This window comes from Peromyscus californicus, unplaced genomic scaffold (genome assembly GCF_007827085.1).
Source record: "Peromyscus californicus insignis strain IS unplaced genomic scaffold, ASM782708v3 Scaffold_14__1_contigs__length_90479793_seg_2, whole genome shotgun sequence".
Classification (NCBI taxonomy): Eukaryota; Metazoa; Chordata; class Mammalia; order Rodentia; family Cricetidae; genus Peromyscus; species Peromyscus californicus.
The window spans coordinates 75,611,130-75,628,977 of NW_026294436.1; the positions used below are offsets into that span (position 1 = coordinate 75,611,130).

Consider the following 17,848-nt stretch of genomic DNA (forward strand, 5'->3'; position numbering starts at 1 on the left):
GTTTTCCATGATTGGTATTAAGATTAAAAGCATGTGTATCCAATAATGGCTGTATCCCTGAACACACAGAGACTTACCCAGCTCTGCCTACCAAGTGCTGGAATTACAAGCGTACGCTACCACTGCCCTGCTTTCCTATGGCTTGCTAATAGCTCTGACCCCCGGGCAACTTTATTTATTAACATACAAATAATATTTTAATACAAATAAAATATCACCATACACCTGGAAATTTCATCCCTACTGGTTAGCTTCCACAGAGCTGGACGTTGCCTTGTACACTTCCAAAGGAAAAAAAAGAAACCTTTCCCTCACCTCTATGACCTCTGCAACCTGCCGTAATGGCCTACCCGACAAAAGACACTCCCTCGTACAAGAGCGGCCCAAATGTAATGGGAGCAGCCAGTCACTTTCCGATTGGATCTAAGGCCCCACTCCGAGAGATGGAACCCACACCTGGCACCATTAAAGGGACCAAGAACCTGGGGATAGATAGACCCTAGGCCCTAGGGAAGAATCAAGCATTATTAATCTGCTAAGTGGACATAGTGTTAGAATGACCCCTCATGACCTACTGCCATACCCACATGCCAGAGCATCCCTCAACCCTCACTGGAGAAGCTTCTAGTTGCAGTAAGTGGCAATTAGCCCTGAGAACCTCAACCAGTCAACACACAGAGGGTAAGAGACCGGGGAGCGTCAGCCCTAAATGGGACATATTTATCACATCCCTCCCCCCAGGGCTCAGGGATCTTGGAGGAAAAGGAGGCAGAAAGACTGTAAGAGCCAGAGGTGACAGACAACATCAAGGAAAGAGTATCTTCCAGACACAACAGGAAGCTGAATATATAAACTCAGAGAGTGTGACGTCGTGCAGAAGACCCACAAGCTAAGCTCCAGCCAGACAAAATCCCAGCAGAGAGGGGAAGATAGGCATGAGATCCCAGTCCCAGCTGAGGAGCTCTTAGCGTTTGATAGCTACTGGGAGAGGGAGACTCTCCAGAGAACTAGTGATATGCCACCTAGTAAGTCAACCACACTCCAGGACAGGCTCCACCCCTCAGACTAGTTAGGCAATGCAAACTAGAGTCAATGGGGGAGGGGGGGTGGAGAAGGAACTCAAAGTTGAGTGGGAAGAGAGGGAAGGGTGAAAAGGTGGATTCTGGGAGGGGCCAGGGGAGGGGTGGATATGTTCAAAATACAGTGTATGAAATTCTCAAGGAACTATTTTTTTGCACTCTGTTCTTCTGCCCACCCACCCCAACCTGATCCCTCAAGTTCCCGTGCCCACCCACCCCCAGTCCACCCAGGAGATTTCCTCTATTTCCCCTTCCCTGGGAGATCCATGTGCTCCCCCTTGGGCCCTCGTTACCTAGACTCTCTGAGTCTGTGGATTGTACCCTGGTTATCCTTTATTTTACAGCTAATATCCACTTATGAATGAGAACACACCATGTTTGTCTTTCTGGGCTTACGTTACCTCGCTCAGTATGATATTATCTAGTTCCATTCATTTGCCTTCAAATTTCTTGATGTCATTGTTTTTAACAGCTGAGTTATACTCCATTGTGTAAATGTACCACATTTTCTTTATTCATTCTTCTGTTGAGGGATATGTTTTCAAGTTCTGGCTATTACAAATAAAGCTGCTATGAACATAGTTGAGCAAGGTCCTTGTGGTATGACTGAGCATTCTTTGGGTGTATGCCCAAGAGTCGTATAGCAGGGTCTTGAGGTAGATTGATTCCCAATTTTCTGAGAAACTGCCATATTGATTTTTTAAAGCCTTTAAAAATTAATCAAAGGGAGTCCTTAAAACAATGCCTGTTGTGTAGTAACTGTTCAATAAACATTAACATCATTGTTGGAAGGGCTGAGGAGCTGGTCATGGAAGGGCTCTGAGGTTGACTCAGTCATCTCTGACTCTTGTCCACATTCTTGCCCACTTCCCTCTGTCCTCCTTCTGTGGCTCAGCAAATATCTCCACAGTGAGACACCAAGAGGGCCCAGGACACACTTGAAGGCCAACCATCTCAACTGCCTACTCACCAGGCAGTCTGTAAGTGGGGTAGTAGTTTTGTGTTTCATGTTAAAATGTAAACACGTGTTCATGTACCCTTTCGGCTGTTGAAGTCATCTGTCAGTCACTTGAGTATGAACAAGGTCCAGATCCTTTTGTAAGGCCATTATTCACTGGGAAGATGGTGTAGTGTGATGATATTGTGTTCCCCAAAATATTGTGCACCCTAATAAACTTATCTGGGGTCAAAGAACAGAACAGCCACTAGATATAGAGGCCAGAAAATGGTGGCACACATGCCTTTAATTCTAGCATTCCAGAGGCAGAGATCCGCCTGGACCTCTGTGAGTTCAAGGCCACACTGGAAACAGCCAGGCGTGGTGACTCACACCTTTAATCCCAAAAAGTGAGCCTTTAATCCCAGGAAGTGATGGCAGAAAGGTATATAAGGCGTGAGAACCAGGAACTAGAGCTGATTAAGCTTTTAGGCTTTTGAGCAGCAGTTCAGCTGAGAGTCATTCAGATGAGAAATAGGATCAGCTGAGGAAATGGTGAGGCGAGGCGGCTGTGGCTTGCTCTGCTTTTCTGATCTTCCAGCGTTCACCCCAATACCTTGCTCCAGGTTTGTTTTTATTATAAGACCTTTTAAGATTCATGCTACAGTGCAGGGAGCTTGTTGGGTATATGAAAGGAAGAAGAGAAACAAGGGGGACAATAGCACCAGGGTCTGTGGTTGTGCATTTCTTTTTTTTCTTTTTCTTTTTCTTTTTTTTTGAACAGATTCTGCCTTAAGTTTATTTGTAAAAACAGCATGGGGTCCTGATCACCTGCAAATAGTGTGTAGGTGCGTCACACCAGTCCGTCTGTCTTCACATTGGTAGACAGAAACCTTTTCTATGGGGCCTTCACAGGGGCCTGGGCTCCTTTGGGAGCCTGAGCTGGAGCTGAACCCTCTGCCTTGGTTTGAGCCTTGGGCTTTGGTTGGCAGAGCCTACGCCTACGACCCTTGGCCAGGTAGCTTCTAATCTGCCTCCCGAGCTTGGGGTGAGTGATGAAAGCGAGACGGCTGAGCCTGCGGCTGGGGCCCTTTGGCATCTTGGGCTTCACAAGGGCCTTGATGGCCTCTGCACGCGCACTCACTGCCTTTGCGTTGTTGGCCTGCATCTTCTTCAAGCCTTTCTTGTTGTGTTTCTCGGCAAAGTGCATGTTCCTCAGGAATGTGGGGTCCACCCCCTGAAGAGGTTCGTATCTTTGTGACCGGGGTTTCTTGATACCATTTCTGCGCCATTTTCGGGATTGGTTGTGTATGGTGTGGTTCTTGGACTTGGCCGGGTCGGAACTGTAACCAGCGGCTCCCAAGTGCCTGGGACCGAAGAGCAGTTGTGCATTTTAGACACAACCTTCTACCAGTTCCACAGGGGGACATTGGACATTTGTACATCGATAGTCCCTTCTAGCCCAGGGAAGATGTCATCACTATGACCTCTCTATTCATACAACAAGGAAATGGAGGCTTAGTGATGCCGTGTGATTTCTCTAAGATGGTTCAGCTGCTGAAGATGCTCAGGCCAGCTCTCTCAGGCACCTACCTTCATCTTGCCCATGGCCCAGTCTCGCTCCTCACCAGCAGGGCACTCTATGGCCCCAATTCCCTCCCACCCAAAGTCACACAGGTGGAGGCAGACAGGCCTCATGCTCTCCCTTCCTATTTCAGTCCATTCACTGAAGCACCCACGGCAGGCCCAGATATGTCAACTTAGAGAGAAAGGGAGGAAAGGTCATTGTTCCAAACCATTTGCAAGAATATCTGAGTTAAAAATGGAAGATTTGTCATTTGCATGGTGAAGGGAGGGGGGCTAGGAAGCATTGTTAGGTGTTGGTAATGTAAAAAACGTAAGTATGCTGTTATTTATGTAATTAGTTATTGCTTTCATTATGGGTGCAGTCTTAATGGTTATAGTATTTATGTATAATTACCTTAATATTCACTGAAATTTCCAAGTAGCTCCCTAATTAACTGTCTCAAATATATAATTACATTGCATCTTTCCGCAAGACTTGCCTAATTAATGTAGTTACACCACTTCTTTTGTGATGTGCGTTATTAAATGCTCTTTGCATCCTTCTTCTGACTTCTTGTAATTCACGCTTTACAGAAATTAAGACCTCGAATTAGAAGCCTCCAGAAGCAGCTCGGTCCTGCAGCAGAGCTGAGGCTCAGAGAGCCGCTGTGCAGACACAGCCTCATTAGGAGCAGCTCCCTGCACAGCCGTCCTACCTGGAGGTAGGAAAAGCCTGGTCAGCTGGAGTGAGGGCCTCAGGCTCACCCCCTTCTCTACCTCTGGCCACTCTCCTCCCCAGGGAAGACCACCCTGTGTCCCAGGATCTCTGTGTGATGAAAGGCCTAATCCTACATCTTCCACCAGGAACCTCTGAAGCCAGCTCTCTCTCTTTTTCTAATATGGAAATAGAGCCCGGCTCCACAGAAAATTCTTCAAGGATTAAAGTTAAACACAGCAGACGACTCAGCTGGCAAAGTTCTTACCTTGTAAGCACAAGATCTGAGTTGGAACCCAAAATTCCACATTTAAAATGCCAGGTATGAGAGCACACTTGTGATCCCGGCACTGGGGAGGTGGAGACAACTCCATGATGCTCACTGTCCAGCAAGCCAAGCCTACTCAGTGAGCTCCAGGCAGTGAGAGAGACCCTGACTCAAAAAAAAAAAAAAAAAAAAAGGAAGATGGAGCCTGAGGAGCAATAGCTGAAGTTGACCTCTGTCCTCCACTTATGTACACACCCACTTGCACACGTGGACACACACTCACGTACATTTAAAAACAAGACTTGAAGAGCTAGTGAGCATGAAGAGTCTGAAGCATGCTGTGGAGGCAGTGTAGACATGGGGGACTATTCTTAGAGCTCTACTTTGCCTCCCCACCAGGGCAGTCTTACAGCACATGCCACCAAGCATACCGCCCCAAATCAGAAGCTTAGAACAAGCCCCACATTTGGGCACCATGAACACACTTGGTTTTTTTTTTTTTTTTCTGAACTTGAAAGCTAAGCAGGCCCTGCTACCGTACAGATGGTAACTCTCCCCATGCTGTTCAGCTCCTAGTTGTGTGGCTGGATAACCAGGCCAGGCTCAGCTGAGGAACTCCTCAGATGGACGAGACTCAACTAGTTTTCTATCACAAGAGGGATGGCCGAGATCTTTCTCGTGCAGCTTCTCATCTTGTACTAGCCTTGTGGGGTTGATCATTTGGAAGCCTGAGGTCGGCAGCTACAAAGCCTCTAGACCAAAACCTGTACATCACTTTCAGAATGTCTCACGAGGCAACCCAGATTCAAGGGCTGGGGAGACAGACACCGTGTCTTCATGGGAGGAATCTGTGCCATGGTCTATAATTCACCATGAGGCTTACCTCCAATCCAGTCACATATAAGTAGTGTATCTCATGCATGTGTGCCGATGGGTGCAAATGTATCCAGGTGCATGTGCATGTGTGCTTACATGTGTGTGCACATGTTGCAGTTGCATATGCATGTTTATACACATGTATGCAGGTGCACATGTGTGTAAACACATGTCCATGGGTACATGTATATGCAAGTCCTCATGCATTTATGTGAGAATACAAATTGTGTGTGTGTGTGTGTGTGTGTGTGTGTGTGTGTGTGTGTGTGCCTAAGCGCCATACATTTCGTTCCTCAGGCCCCATACACTTTATCTTTTGAGACAGGGTCTCTCATTGGCCTAGATTTCAGCAATTTAGGCTGCTCTGGCTGGCTGGGGAACCCCAGGGTCCTCCTGTCTCAACCTTACCTGCTCTGCGACTACAACTAGGTCCCACTCAACTTTTTGTTGTGGGTTCTGAAGATGGAATTTAGGTCCTTGTACTGGGAAATGGAGGACTTTGCCAACTGAGCCATCTCCCCAGACACTCGTCTATTCTTTTGGAGGTGAAAATAGTTCCCTGATTAGTCAACAACCAAGGGCTTCCTGGACATCTTCTGTGGACCTGGTGCTGTGGAAGGTTTCCACAGGGAATCCAGAAGATGCTGACGACACAGGCCATTTCAGAACTGCCCGTGTCAATGGAGGAAGCCAAGCCGGCACAGAGGAGTGAGATACAAGCGAGTGTGAGCGCTGAGCTCCGTCCTCTAAGCATAACCACAGCGCTAATGCCCAGAGGCAAGAGGTCAATGGGGTTAAGAAAGAAAGCTAAGGAAGCAGGCGAGGATGGAAAGACCAGCACGGCCAGACTGCTGAAGCATGGCCAGAACGACACCACACGCAGGAGGCAGCAAACGCAGATGAGATGGACGTGAGGGTCCCACTGGAAAGGCCCAGCGAAGCCTCCAGACTTGATGCAGGAGTCGGCAGAAAAGCAAAGGAATCCGGACAGATTGTGCCCAAGACCCATCCATATTACTTATTTACTATTAAGCATAAAGTTCCCAAGAGTCTAGGAACTCAGCCCTTCCCAGACAATAGTTTGGTCTCTTAAATACAGCTTCGCTCCTCAGGAAGGATTTCCCAGCAGCTCCGTGTGTGCTCGTACACCTGTGTTGCACACTTAGATGTGCACACATGCACCTCGGCCCAGACTGGCCCCTGACTGTGCTTCACTGGCCTCAGAGACACCCCCACCACCTTGTGTTGCATTGTGTACTTCTTTCTGCATTTCCCTACAGGACTGGGGCTCCTTAAGGAGAGGCTGGATCCATTCTGTACCGTGTTTGCCACCCCCAGTTGCTGGGCAATGCCTGACACACAGCAGACCCTCAGTAAGTACCTGTTGGATTGGGTGAATAAGGAAATGGATGCACATCCCATGCCAGGAACCAATCATCTGGGTCTGGTCAACACCAGAACAGCACTAAACATGTTAACCAGAATAATCATGAACGCTGGGAGAAATGCCGTTGTATTTCATGATAATTCAGTAAGACCGCCACCACTGAGGCCAAATCAGCTCATCTGACTGTGTACCACACCTTGCCACTCAGAAGCCGACAGACAGGGTGCCCACGGCTGTCATCTATCAGTGCTCTGTTGGAAGAACATCTGTCTTTTATGGAGGTGGAAACCAAAACCAGAGGAGAAAGGGGGACTTACCCAAGACCAGTCGGCTTGCTGATGATAAAAGTGAGGCACAAACCTGTCTTCTGGTCTCAGATCAACCTTTGCTCCCATCACACTCACTGCTATGAGCCACAGCCTGATTGAGTGAAAACTCGTGAGACCTACTGTGAATTAAGATGTGTTCCCTGTTCCTTTCCAAGCTCTAAGGTGGTTGGAGAGACAAAGTATTGTTGGAGGTTTTTGCTGTTTTTTTTTTGAGGGGGGAGTCCTGCCACCCAGCTCCCAAATAAATCACACACAAGGGCTTATTCTTAATTATGAATGCCCAGCCTTAGTGTGGCTTAGCTTCTAGCCAGCTTTCCTTAACTTTTCTTATCCTGTCTACCTTTTGTCTCTGGGCTTTTCCTGTTCTCTTACTTCTGTATCTTACTCTTACTCCGTAGCTTGCTGAGTATGTAGCTAGGTGGCTGGCCCCTGGAGTCCTCCTCCTTCTCTGGCTCCTTCTCAATCTCCCTTTCCAGATTTCTCCCTCTATATATTCTCTCCACCTGCCAGCCCCTCCCATCCTTTCTCCTGCCTCACTATTGGCCGTTCAGCTCTTTATTAGACCATCAGGTGTTTTAGACAGGCACAGTAACACAGCTTCACAGAGTTAAACAAATGCAACATAAACAAAAGTAACACACCTTAAACTATTCTACTATAAAAAAGGATACAGATGAAATCATCAGACTTGATAGTCTGAAGTCACACAACACAGTTCATAGGACAGCCGTGTCTGCTAGCCTGTTCCAGTGTCTGCAGTACAAAGAGAAACACACCTTCCCTCCAGGACTTCCAGTGAGGAGGCACCACCACCCACTGTGCCATGCCAAGAAGTCATGCTCGTGGTGCTTTGCACGTAAAGACCAAAACACGACTGCACAGGCTGCAGTGGGATGGTCCCACCCAGGGTGGTGCAGCCCAGGTTAAGACTGGGTAATTGTAGAACTCAACACGCAGTGTGAGAACCAAGAATGGAAGTCTGGATTTGGATCTAAACAAACATAAATTCACTTCCAGCTGCTTGACTCACTTGCCCCACATTCTCAGGACTCTACAAGTCACCCAAGTCCCTGAAATTCACCTTGCTCAACTGTAAGGTAGGGTAAGAGTGAATCTTCTCTGATGGTTGAGAATGTTGTTGAGCATTTATTTATACGCATTTATTTGTAAACAAGCAAAGAGGGAAGTAGATATTAGGCAATGCTCTCTGCCACACCATGTGTGGACTCCATGGCCATCTGGGTGTCTGTTCTCTATGTGCATGAGCTCCCATGTACGTAAGTGCACCATGTGTGTGCCTGGTGCCTGCAGGGTTAGAAGACATCATCAGTTCTCCTGGGACTAAAGTTACAGAAGGTTGGGAACCATCATGTGGCTGCTGGGAACTGAACTTGGGTCCTCAGCAAGGCCAGTAAACACAACCACTAAGTTGTCACTCGGATTCTCCTTAATTTGATTCACCCCATCACTAATCTTACACCTTTCTCATCAATAATTGTTTGTTGAGAGCATCTCTGTGCCCAATGGTCTCCTTGGCAACAAATACAAAAGTATTTAATAATCACTTGGCACCTGCCACAGTAGTCCAAACAGCCCATACATATTAATTCCCAACCTTGATTTTAGTCTCATTCTGCCGCTGTCTATCCTGGGGTGCTGACCAAGTCAACCTACCACCCTTGGCTTCAAGATCCTTGCTGTATAATGAGAATTTTGGAGTAGATCAGTCATTTTCTTTTTTTTTTTCAATTTTAACTTTTTATTGATTCTTTGCAGATTTCACATCATGCATTTCCATCCCACTCATCTTCCCATCCCTTCCATCTGCCTTCTACCCCTGCAACCTCCTCCCCTCAGGATAAAAGAGAAAAGAAAAATCTCTGTGGAAGCTGCAGTGTGACCCAGTGGCTCACACAGTCCTTTAGTCCATATATTATTACTTACCTGTGTTCATTGCAATGAGTCTTTGGTCTGGTTTGAGGTCTCTGTTTTTTTCTCAATCATCAATAATGGGCCCTCACTGGGGCTCCTCTTGGATATCCTGTTGTTGTCCTGTGTCATGGAGATCCTGGAGCTTTGGGTCTGCAGGACCAGCCCCTTCAAGTGTTCCAGTAGATCATAGATGGGGTGGATGATGGGATGAGTCAACTCATAGCTCTGGTTCTGGGTGGTTGTTGGATTGGTCAGCCCACCAGCTCTCCTTCATCCTCGACACCAGGGTGAGCTCTCCAGCATCACCCAGCTAGCTCATCCTATGTAGTAATCAGCAAGGGGCAGGGCCGATTCTCCTGCTCTCGTGTCCTCTGGGTTGGCTCACCCACACCTACACTACCAGGGCCATCTCTACTGTGTTGCCTACGTGAGGTATAGGGGCCATTCTGCCTAGTGCTGCAGCTGGTGAGAGGCAGGGCCAGCTCTCTCCCTCCAGTGACCCCAAAGCCAGCTCTCCCACCTGCCGCAGGTGGTGAGGGGTGGGCAGTCATTTGCAAACTCAGCTTTGACGAGGTTCTGAAAACACTCAAGCTGTTTATCGACCAGTAAAAAACATACCCTTAAACACATCATACACCAAGTGTTAGCCTATGCGATGTCTTCGGTGCTTTAACTCTAGTTCTTATTGAAATTAGAAAATGCTGATGGGTTGGTGAGACGGCTCAGAAGGTCAAGGTGCTCACTGTCATGCCTGTCAGCCTGGCTCAATCCTTGGGACCTATATGGTGGAAGGAGAAAGCTAACTTCTGCAAGTTGTTCTCTGACCTCCCCATGGGCACTGTGGTGCGTATATGACCACACACACTAAGTGAAATAAGATACATAAAAATAATTTTCAATTAGAAAATGTACCTTCAACTCAGGAAGTTAATTTTATGTATTGCTATATCTTACATGAAATTGATTTTAAAAAAAGATTCTCTTCCTAATTCTAGGTTATGACAAATTGACATTTAAAAGCTGCCATCACACCATTAGACTTCCAGCATATACTCGCTTACATATTACATACATATTACATATGCGTTCACATGTGTAATTGGAGTGTATGTGTTTTATGGCCAGAAACAAATTTATTATAAATTAATGGGCATAAGCAACAGCTTACAAACAAACTTTCCAAGATCCTTAGGGACTCTTGAGGTGTCCATGTGTGTGTTTATTAATTGCAGAAGTAAGCTCCTTTATCCTAAGTCCTAAGTGGTTAGGGCCTCTGAGTTATCACCTCACCTTCTACTGCCACTCCAGTGGGGCAGGAATGAGTGGCTGTAGTGTTTAGGAGATCCTGCCCAAGGAAAGCTGAGTTTGGGAGTGTGTGTCTGTGGTCCACAATCCCCTACACTGATGTCTAGTCCTCTGAGTAGGAATGACTGCCTGGAGCACTTCATATATAATCCATTAGAGTAGTTGGAACAGTTATTTCCAGGCTGTGGTTGTAGATCAGTTGGTAGAGTACTTGTCTAGCACACACAAGGTCCTGGGTTCTGAGCCAGTCATGGTATAAACCAGGTGTAGTGACCTATAATCCCAGCACTCTGAGAGATGAGAGGTTGATGGTCATCTTCAGCTACATAGTGAGTGTAGCTGCACAAGACCCTCTCAAAAACAAAAACAAAAAAAACTTAAGCCCCAAACCATAGAATAGTTATTCCTCAATGGGGCATGGTAGCACATGCCTATAATCTTAGCACCTGGGAGACTGAGGCAGGAAGTCAAAAGTTTGGGACCTACAATTCTGTCTCTAAAAAAAGAAAACTAAAGAATTTTGTTTAAATACGCTGTTTATCTAAATGTGTAACTATCAGTTTGTGACCTGTGGCGAGAAGACAGAAAGAAGCAGATCTGAAAGGCAGCTGGGAAGACTATTCAAGTGCTCCCACTGAGGGGGAGGAGTCTGAGTGCAGAATAGGAAGAGCCTGGGTAGGAGGCTCACACCCTGATTCCCAGCCCACTGTTTCTTCTATTGTGTCAAAGTTCACCTCCTCCAGCTTTCAGTTCTTTCTGACCATGTCCTATGTCCCCTAACCAAGCCATAGGGGCTGGCCTCATCTCTGTTAGGCTCCAGTCCCGCCTGCCAATGCCATCTGAAGCCAGCCTTTGGATAACAGTGTGGCCCATGGTCCAGCAGAGAGAAGACACTGTCTACAGAGAAGGGACCCCCACGGCCCAGCTCTGCCATCACCACAGCCACCCACAGAGCAGCTGACTAAACGGTCTGAGGGAACAGTTTACTTGCCTACAGGAGCTGGCCCACACAGAATTAACTAACGAGACACTTCCTATAGGCCTCACTCAGGCCAAATTCCTGAGCATCGCCACCTCTGCCAGAGAACGATTAGAGTCCCATCGGAGTAGCATATGTCTTCTGTGGCATCTCTTATTTGTATGTACAGAGGAATACGGTCTCTACTGCCGCTTGACTGGACTGTATTGGTGGGGCATGTAGCATTGAAAAGGTATTAGAAAGAACTGTGAACTCACTCGCCGCATGCCTGAGAATGAAGCCTTCAATTCAAGCGATGTTTGTAACAGCCTGTGCTCTAGAGAAGGAGCACATAGGAAAAAAAATGGGAGTGTTTCCTTGTTTTGAGTTTTTGTCTGATGGCAAGTGTGTGCACGTGTATGTTCAGATTCATGTGTATGTGTGTGCGCATGTATGTGGAGGCCAGATACCAACCTTGAGTGTCATTTCTCAGGAAGCCGTCTGCCCTGAGTTTTAAGACAGGGGGTTTCTCCCTTGGACCTGGAACTCGACGAAGCTGATGCTAGGCTGGCCAGATGCCCCTGGATCCTCCAGCCCTCCCCCCCCCCCCCAGTGCTTGGACACCGAGCACTCACCCCCAAGCCTCATATTTTATGTGGGTTCTGGGGAACAAACTCAGGTCCTCACTCCACACAGTGAGCACTTTGCTGACCCAGCCACGTCCCCAGCTCGCATTAGGAGCATTACGATGGAAGTTGTTATGTCTCGCTTGGCTCTCCCACTCAGTCTTTGTGACACTATGCAATCCATGCCTCTGGCCCAGTATCCAGCCTGGAAAACTTATGTGGAATTTTCCTTCCCCCAATATAGGATTTTTCCATTGTCTTCCCCACCACCACCTCCCCATATCTTGTGAGATCCAGATAGTTACCAAAATAACCAGTAGCTGCAACATCTGGAAACCCAAACAGACACAGGAAAAGTCCTGCAGGAGGGAAGAGCCAGGAAAACAGGAAACGCAGAGAGGAGAATGAAAAGATGTCAAAACAAGGTGGCCTGGTCCGGCAGCCAGAGAGGAGGTCAGAGGGCCACAAGCTCATCCACCACCCTAGTTCCTCAGAGTCTTCAGAGAATCGCCGACGACAGGGTCCTGTGCCTGAACAAAAGAACCGCGTGTCCTCACCTCTGCTTTCCACAGTCACAGACACCCTCAAAATCAAGTAACAGCAGCAATAGCGACATGCAGGAAGTGACAATCAGCACTGCGAGGTCACCTGCGCCCCAGCCTGGTCCCGGAGCCCCCGATGCCTCTCTGTCTCCTGCATCTCCTTATCCCAAGCCAGCACTAAGCCAGTACCATTCTGTTCAGTTAGTTCTGCAGTTAGAGTTTGACCGATCAGAACTAAAGATGGCCAGCGAGATGGTTCCATCCGTAAGGTCAGTTGCCACCAAGCTGACAACCTGAGTTTATCCCCAGAACCCAGATGGTAGTGGACAGCTGATCCCCCTAAAGTTGTCCTCTGAGCTCCACATGTAAGTAGTGGTCCATACACACACACACACACACACACACACACACACACACACACACACACACACAGAGAGAGAGAGAGAGAGAGAGAGAGAGAGAGAGAGAGAGAGAGAGAGAGGTAAAAACTTAAAAATAAAAATAGTTTTGCCCATACCACCTAATACTTATTTTCTGCCAGGTTTCCACCTCAAACCAAGGTGGCCCCCCACAGCTGAGACGAGCAGCACCCGGAGGTCTCTCCCAAATAGAGGGGAGTGGGCCCCTGCACAAAGCACGGCTCACCCTCTGACAGCAGAACTTCCAGAGTTAGAGGGGTCCTAGAAGCGCAGTCTTCTCAGACATGAATCCTCCTGATTCATTACATTTCAAAAGACAGGCGCGCATCGGCTCAGGCATCTGTAGTACCAGCACATCTGCAGCCATGAGGGCACCGGCTCACCTCCACCACAACAACAAGTGGCTGAGTGTTTATCTTGTTGTGTGTCTTCTTTGAACAGTAAGGCACCAGTCGCCACCATCTCTTGCCTCTTCCTGTTCCACTCACCAGGATGGAACACCATACTCTTCTTCTTTGGCTTTTCGGGTGGATTCTCTGGCTTGTGGGCTGATCTCCTCTTGCTTCTGCAGTCTCCTCTCAGAGAAGCCGCCGCTGTCATGAGACACTGTCTTCAAGGAGTGGAAGCATTCAAAGCTGAGAGCTGGACAACTGTACCATGGAGTTTCCACTGCTCACAGTCCCTGGAAAAGTGTGGGTCGTAGACAGGAGGATAGAGTCCCCTCATTCTGTGAGTTCTGGAAATTTCTTTCTCAGACTTCTAAGTTGGCCACCACCCTGCATGAGTGAAATGTGAAGGGCTCTGGGTGGTTCCTTCTGGTTCCAGTGGTCACTAACTTGGTTTTGCCAAAATTCCTCTTCCTTTGAGCCCAAAATGGGTGAGGCCATGGCCCAGCCTCAGTGGAAGGATTCCAGCCCTTTGGCACATGGCTCTGCCAGGGATAGACATCTTCTACCCTGGGATGTCAGGTAGAAGCCACAGACACTCAGCCATTTCATATACAGCATTCAGTGCTTACATCTCGCCTCCTTTCTGGATCCCACTGGACAGTGGCTCCATTGTCCAACTTTCCCAGAGTCCAGCCATTAATGCAAGTTTGTGCAAAGAAGCACAAGCCTAAGACGAAGCCCAGAAGCCAGTTGGTTAGGGCATTCACAAGCAGAGAGTCACGAGCTAACTCGGGGGTGAGGGGAAGTGAGGCAAAGCTAATCCAAAGCTCAGACGGATAAAAGCGGAGCCTGATAGGTTTCTGCTATATCCCATGGGAATCTCTTTCTTCAGGCTGTTTGAAGTAAGGTCTAAGGAGCCAGGGTGGACACAATGCCCAGTGTGAGAGGCTTCTACTTCCCGGGGCCCCCAGGGAGGCCCTCAGCCAGGCTGGCGAGGAGGTCTGAGGGGAGCTTTTCGGCACAAAGCCACCTCCCTCTTGAACCCTCCTCCCCCCAGGTTTCTTTGAGAGGGTGCCAGGGTTTCACATGCTGGCTTGGGAGCAGCTCCTTCCCGATGAAAGGCCAAACCGGAGGAGTTTTTGTTGCCTGCGCTGCTGGGAGGGGCGGGGGTCCAACGGTGAGACCCCCAGTGAGGAAGGACCACAGACAGCTGTCTGCCAAGGCACAGAAGCACTTCTTTCTTATTTTATGAGAAAGAAAACAAACAAACAAACAAAAAGATCTAAGGAAAGGGGAAAGAAAGGTAACCACGGAGATCATCCTAAGGAACCTAAGACGGCCAACACCGCCAGCCGGGCAGGGGACGCTCAGCTTTGTTCTAGTGGAAGATTGGAGGCTTATTTGGACCAGAAAAAAACAAAACCATCAGCTGAATAATCAGATGGCCCTGGACCGGCTATAGAAGACTCTATCTAGCACTGTCCATGCTGCTTGCTGGCTGCCTGTGGAGGGGAGAACCTCCCCCAAGACTGCCATTCTCCAAAAGTCGAGTTTTTGGCATGGAGCTGGGACCCTGGCAATAAGGGATTAGAGGGTCTGGGGCCTGCTCCGGCCTTCTCCCTGCCAGTTCCACATGGAACAAAATACCTACTGCTGAATGGCTCACTGGGAACCTCCCCCATCCTACTCTCCACTCCCATCATGCCTGTGTGTGCGAGGGTCCCCCGAGGTTTGGGAACAAGATAGAGTCTCTTGGAAGAAGTGTCACTGAACTTCCTGGGAGAGAAGAGTCACTAAAACTGTAAGACCAAGAAAGGACAGCAGACCTGAGGGGTGGGGTTTACTCGGGGCGCTGGCACCCCAGGCCTACCTCCTGGCACGTCCAAGCCTCTGGGTGTGAGCCCCAGCACACACACACAAAGCTACAACTTATCCCAGTGACAGTAAGTTCCAGAAAAAGAAAAACCTGTGCTGCTTTGTTCGTTTTGTGTTATTTGGTCCAAGCGAAGCTGCCTGACAGACAGGGCACTGTCACTTCCCCAAAGGTGCAGTTAATCCCCTTCCCAGGCTGGGGTCCGGGGTCCGGACAGGGAGCACTCAGCTCCTGAAATCTTCTTCTACACAATCAGCATTTGAAAGGGGAAGATCTCACTGGAAGGACCTTTTTCTCTGTGACCCTCTGGCTTATCAAGCTCCTGGAATTAGCAGTTAGACCAAGTCCGTGTTTCCTAAGCCCAAACTGGAATTTACTTCCTTCCCAGCCCACATGAGGTCTCTAACATTTGCAGCTGGGCAGGAGGTGGCATAGGACAGCACAAGGAGACATAGAAAGGACACGGAACGCACACGTGCATACATGTACAAGCACAAACGTACACATAAATACACACACGTGCATGCCTGCAGGTACATGCATATGCAAACATACATATATACGTGTATGTGCATACCCACGTATACATACACGCATGTGCACACCCATGCGGTCATACTACTTCTAGAAAATCTTTCCCTCATCTGCTTCCAATCTCCTCCCTCCCCCCCACCGCCACCCACCCCCACCCACCCCCACCGCCTCCTCCCCCTTTCCACACACTGCAGAGTCCACCTGGCTCTTCCCCCTCCCCCTCACCAGAGATCTACACAGAACCACGGCTGACACATACTCAAGTCGACACAACAAAAATGATTAATTCAAGGAGGAAAAAGGTTTTGCTCTCTAAAAACTCACGTCGCACCCATGCCATGATTACCAGCTTTTACAACAGGAACTGGGCAGTGGTTATTGGTGGTCGTGGTTTTCAGTGGCCACGGTGTTAAGCTCCAGAAGCATAGATTATGGTTTCCTGATACCGAAGCACAGTCTGAGGAACATAGAGTTGACGGTAAATGTGATTTGGTAGCCAGGCAGCTTAAGTTTCAAAAACAACTCTTTAAAAATTGGGATGTATCTCAGCTAGTAGAGCACTTGCCCACCATGCACAAACTTCTGAGTTCAATCCCCAGGACTGCATAAACCTAGCATGGTTAGCACACTCCTGTAGTTTCTGTACTCAGTGGGTGGGGGAGTGGAAGCAAGAGGGTCAGGAGTTCAGGATGAGTTTCAGCCACATAGGCCAGCCTGGGCTACATGAGATCTCATCTCACAAAAATTAAATGAGTCACTTGTTTAAATAACAGGTCCTCATTGCATGCTTACTAAGGCCAAGTCTGGGGAAATAACGCTGACTTGGACATTGCTTCTGCCTAACTAACAGGGACAAAGGACACAAAACCTTATGAGTAAAAATAAGCAATACCTAAGATAAACTTCAGGCAGAGGTGAGGGATGCAAAGGAAGTAAAAATGGTAGAGACAGATGAGGGAAAGAGTGACCACTCTCTGGTCTTTGGACGGTAGAGCCATCTCATTTGAGGACTTAGAACTGATGCTAAAATATAACCTACAGGGGAGACCAAGATTTGGGAAGATGTGGGGCTGGCCGGTGAGATGAGCAGGAGCCTTTGCAAGAAGAATCAGCTTGGACAATCCCTTTTCCGGGTTCCAGCAAAGCCCCCCTCTTCTGAGTACGCTGTCAGTGCTTTCAGATATGATGCGGTCATAATTTCTTCCCTGCCTGGGCCTCCTTTTCCTTCCCATCTTTCCTCTCTGTCCACCTCTGCCTCCCAGCACAGCATACACACAGGCACACAGCTAAGGGGCTTCCCAGAGAAAATGAAGTCCTTTCTTCAAGATCTTAGGACCACCCGTAAGCCGGGCACATGACCAAAACCCCTGAGAGGAATGTGTGAGTCAGAGGCCCAGTGGCTGGGTGGACGTGCCACCAAGCTGGAGAAAAAAGGTGCCAGGGGACTGTTCTGCCTTGTCTATTCCTTCCCTCCTCAGTTCTGTATGAACAACACTGCTTAATAATGTGGGTTTTTTGTTTTTGTTTTTAGTAGATTTAGAGTCTGAGAGGTGAGAGGCATATCCCCGTGGTTAGCAAATAGCATGGCTTTTCTGTCTTCGCTTTCCCCACTGGCAACGCCTTCCTCCTCCTCCTCCTCCTCCTCCTCCTCCTCCTCCTCCTCCTCCTCCTCCTCCTCCTCCTCCTCCATCCAAGCCAGCGCCAGCCCGTACAGTCTTCCTTTTCCTGTATGTTGTGCGAACATTCAAAAGTTGGAAAACAAGGCTTTAATTCAACTTGATCATCCTCTCAAAAGGAAAAATTAGAAGAGCGCTTTTTTTTTGTCAAGACAAAAAGAAAAAAAAAGTGGGGGGGAAGAACAAAAGTTGGGAGAGGCCAGACTCAATGGGTATGATCTGAATGCATATTTGCGTTACAACCAATACAACCAGCATCAGAGAGGGACCAAGATCAAATAAACGGTGGAACCTGACAAAGGGAAGAATAGATGGTATTGGAGCCATCTGCTCTGGAGGACACCCAAATCTGTCTGAATCTGAGAGGCCAAACTACCAGCTATTCTAAGACGCCCCATTCCAAGAGTGCCCGATGCGGAGCCACACAATCAGTTTCT

General features: G+C 48.2%; 1 protein-coding gene across 1 annotated transcript; it reads right to left on the reverse strand.

Annotated features, from left to right (window-relative positions):
- Positions 1-2,914: 2,914 nt before the first annotated feature.
- On the reverse strand, positions 2,915-3,624 carry LOC128109345 (60S ribosomal protein L29-like). Its single transcript, XM_052736535.1, has 3 exons — positions 3,610-3,624; positions 3,428-3,507; positions 2,915-3,383 (listed from the first exon to the last, which is right to left on the reverse strand). Exons 1-3 carry the CDS (start codon positions 3,622-3,624, stop codon positions 2,915-2,917), a joined length of 564 nt encoding a protein of 187 aa, XP_052592495.1.
- Between the last annotated feature and the right edge of the window lie 14,224 nt (positions 3,625-17,848).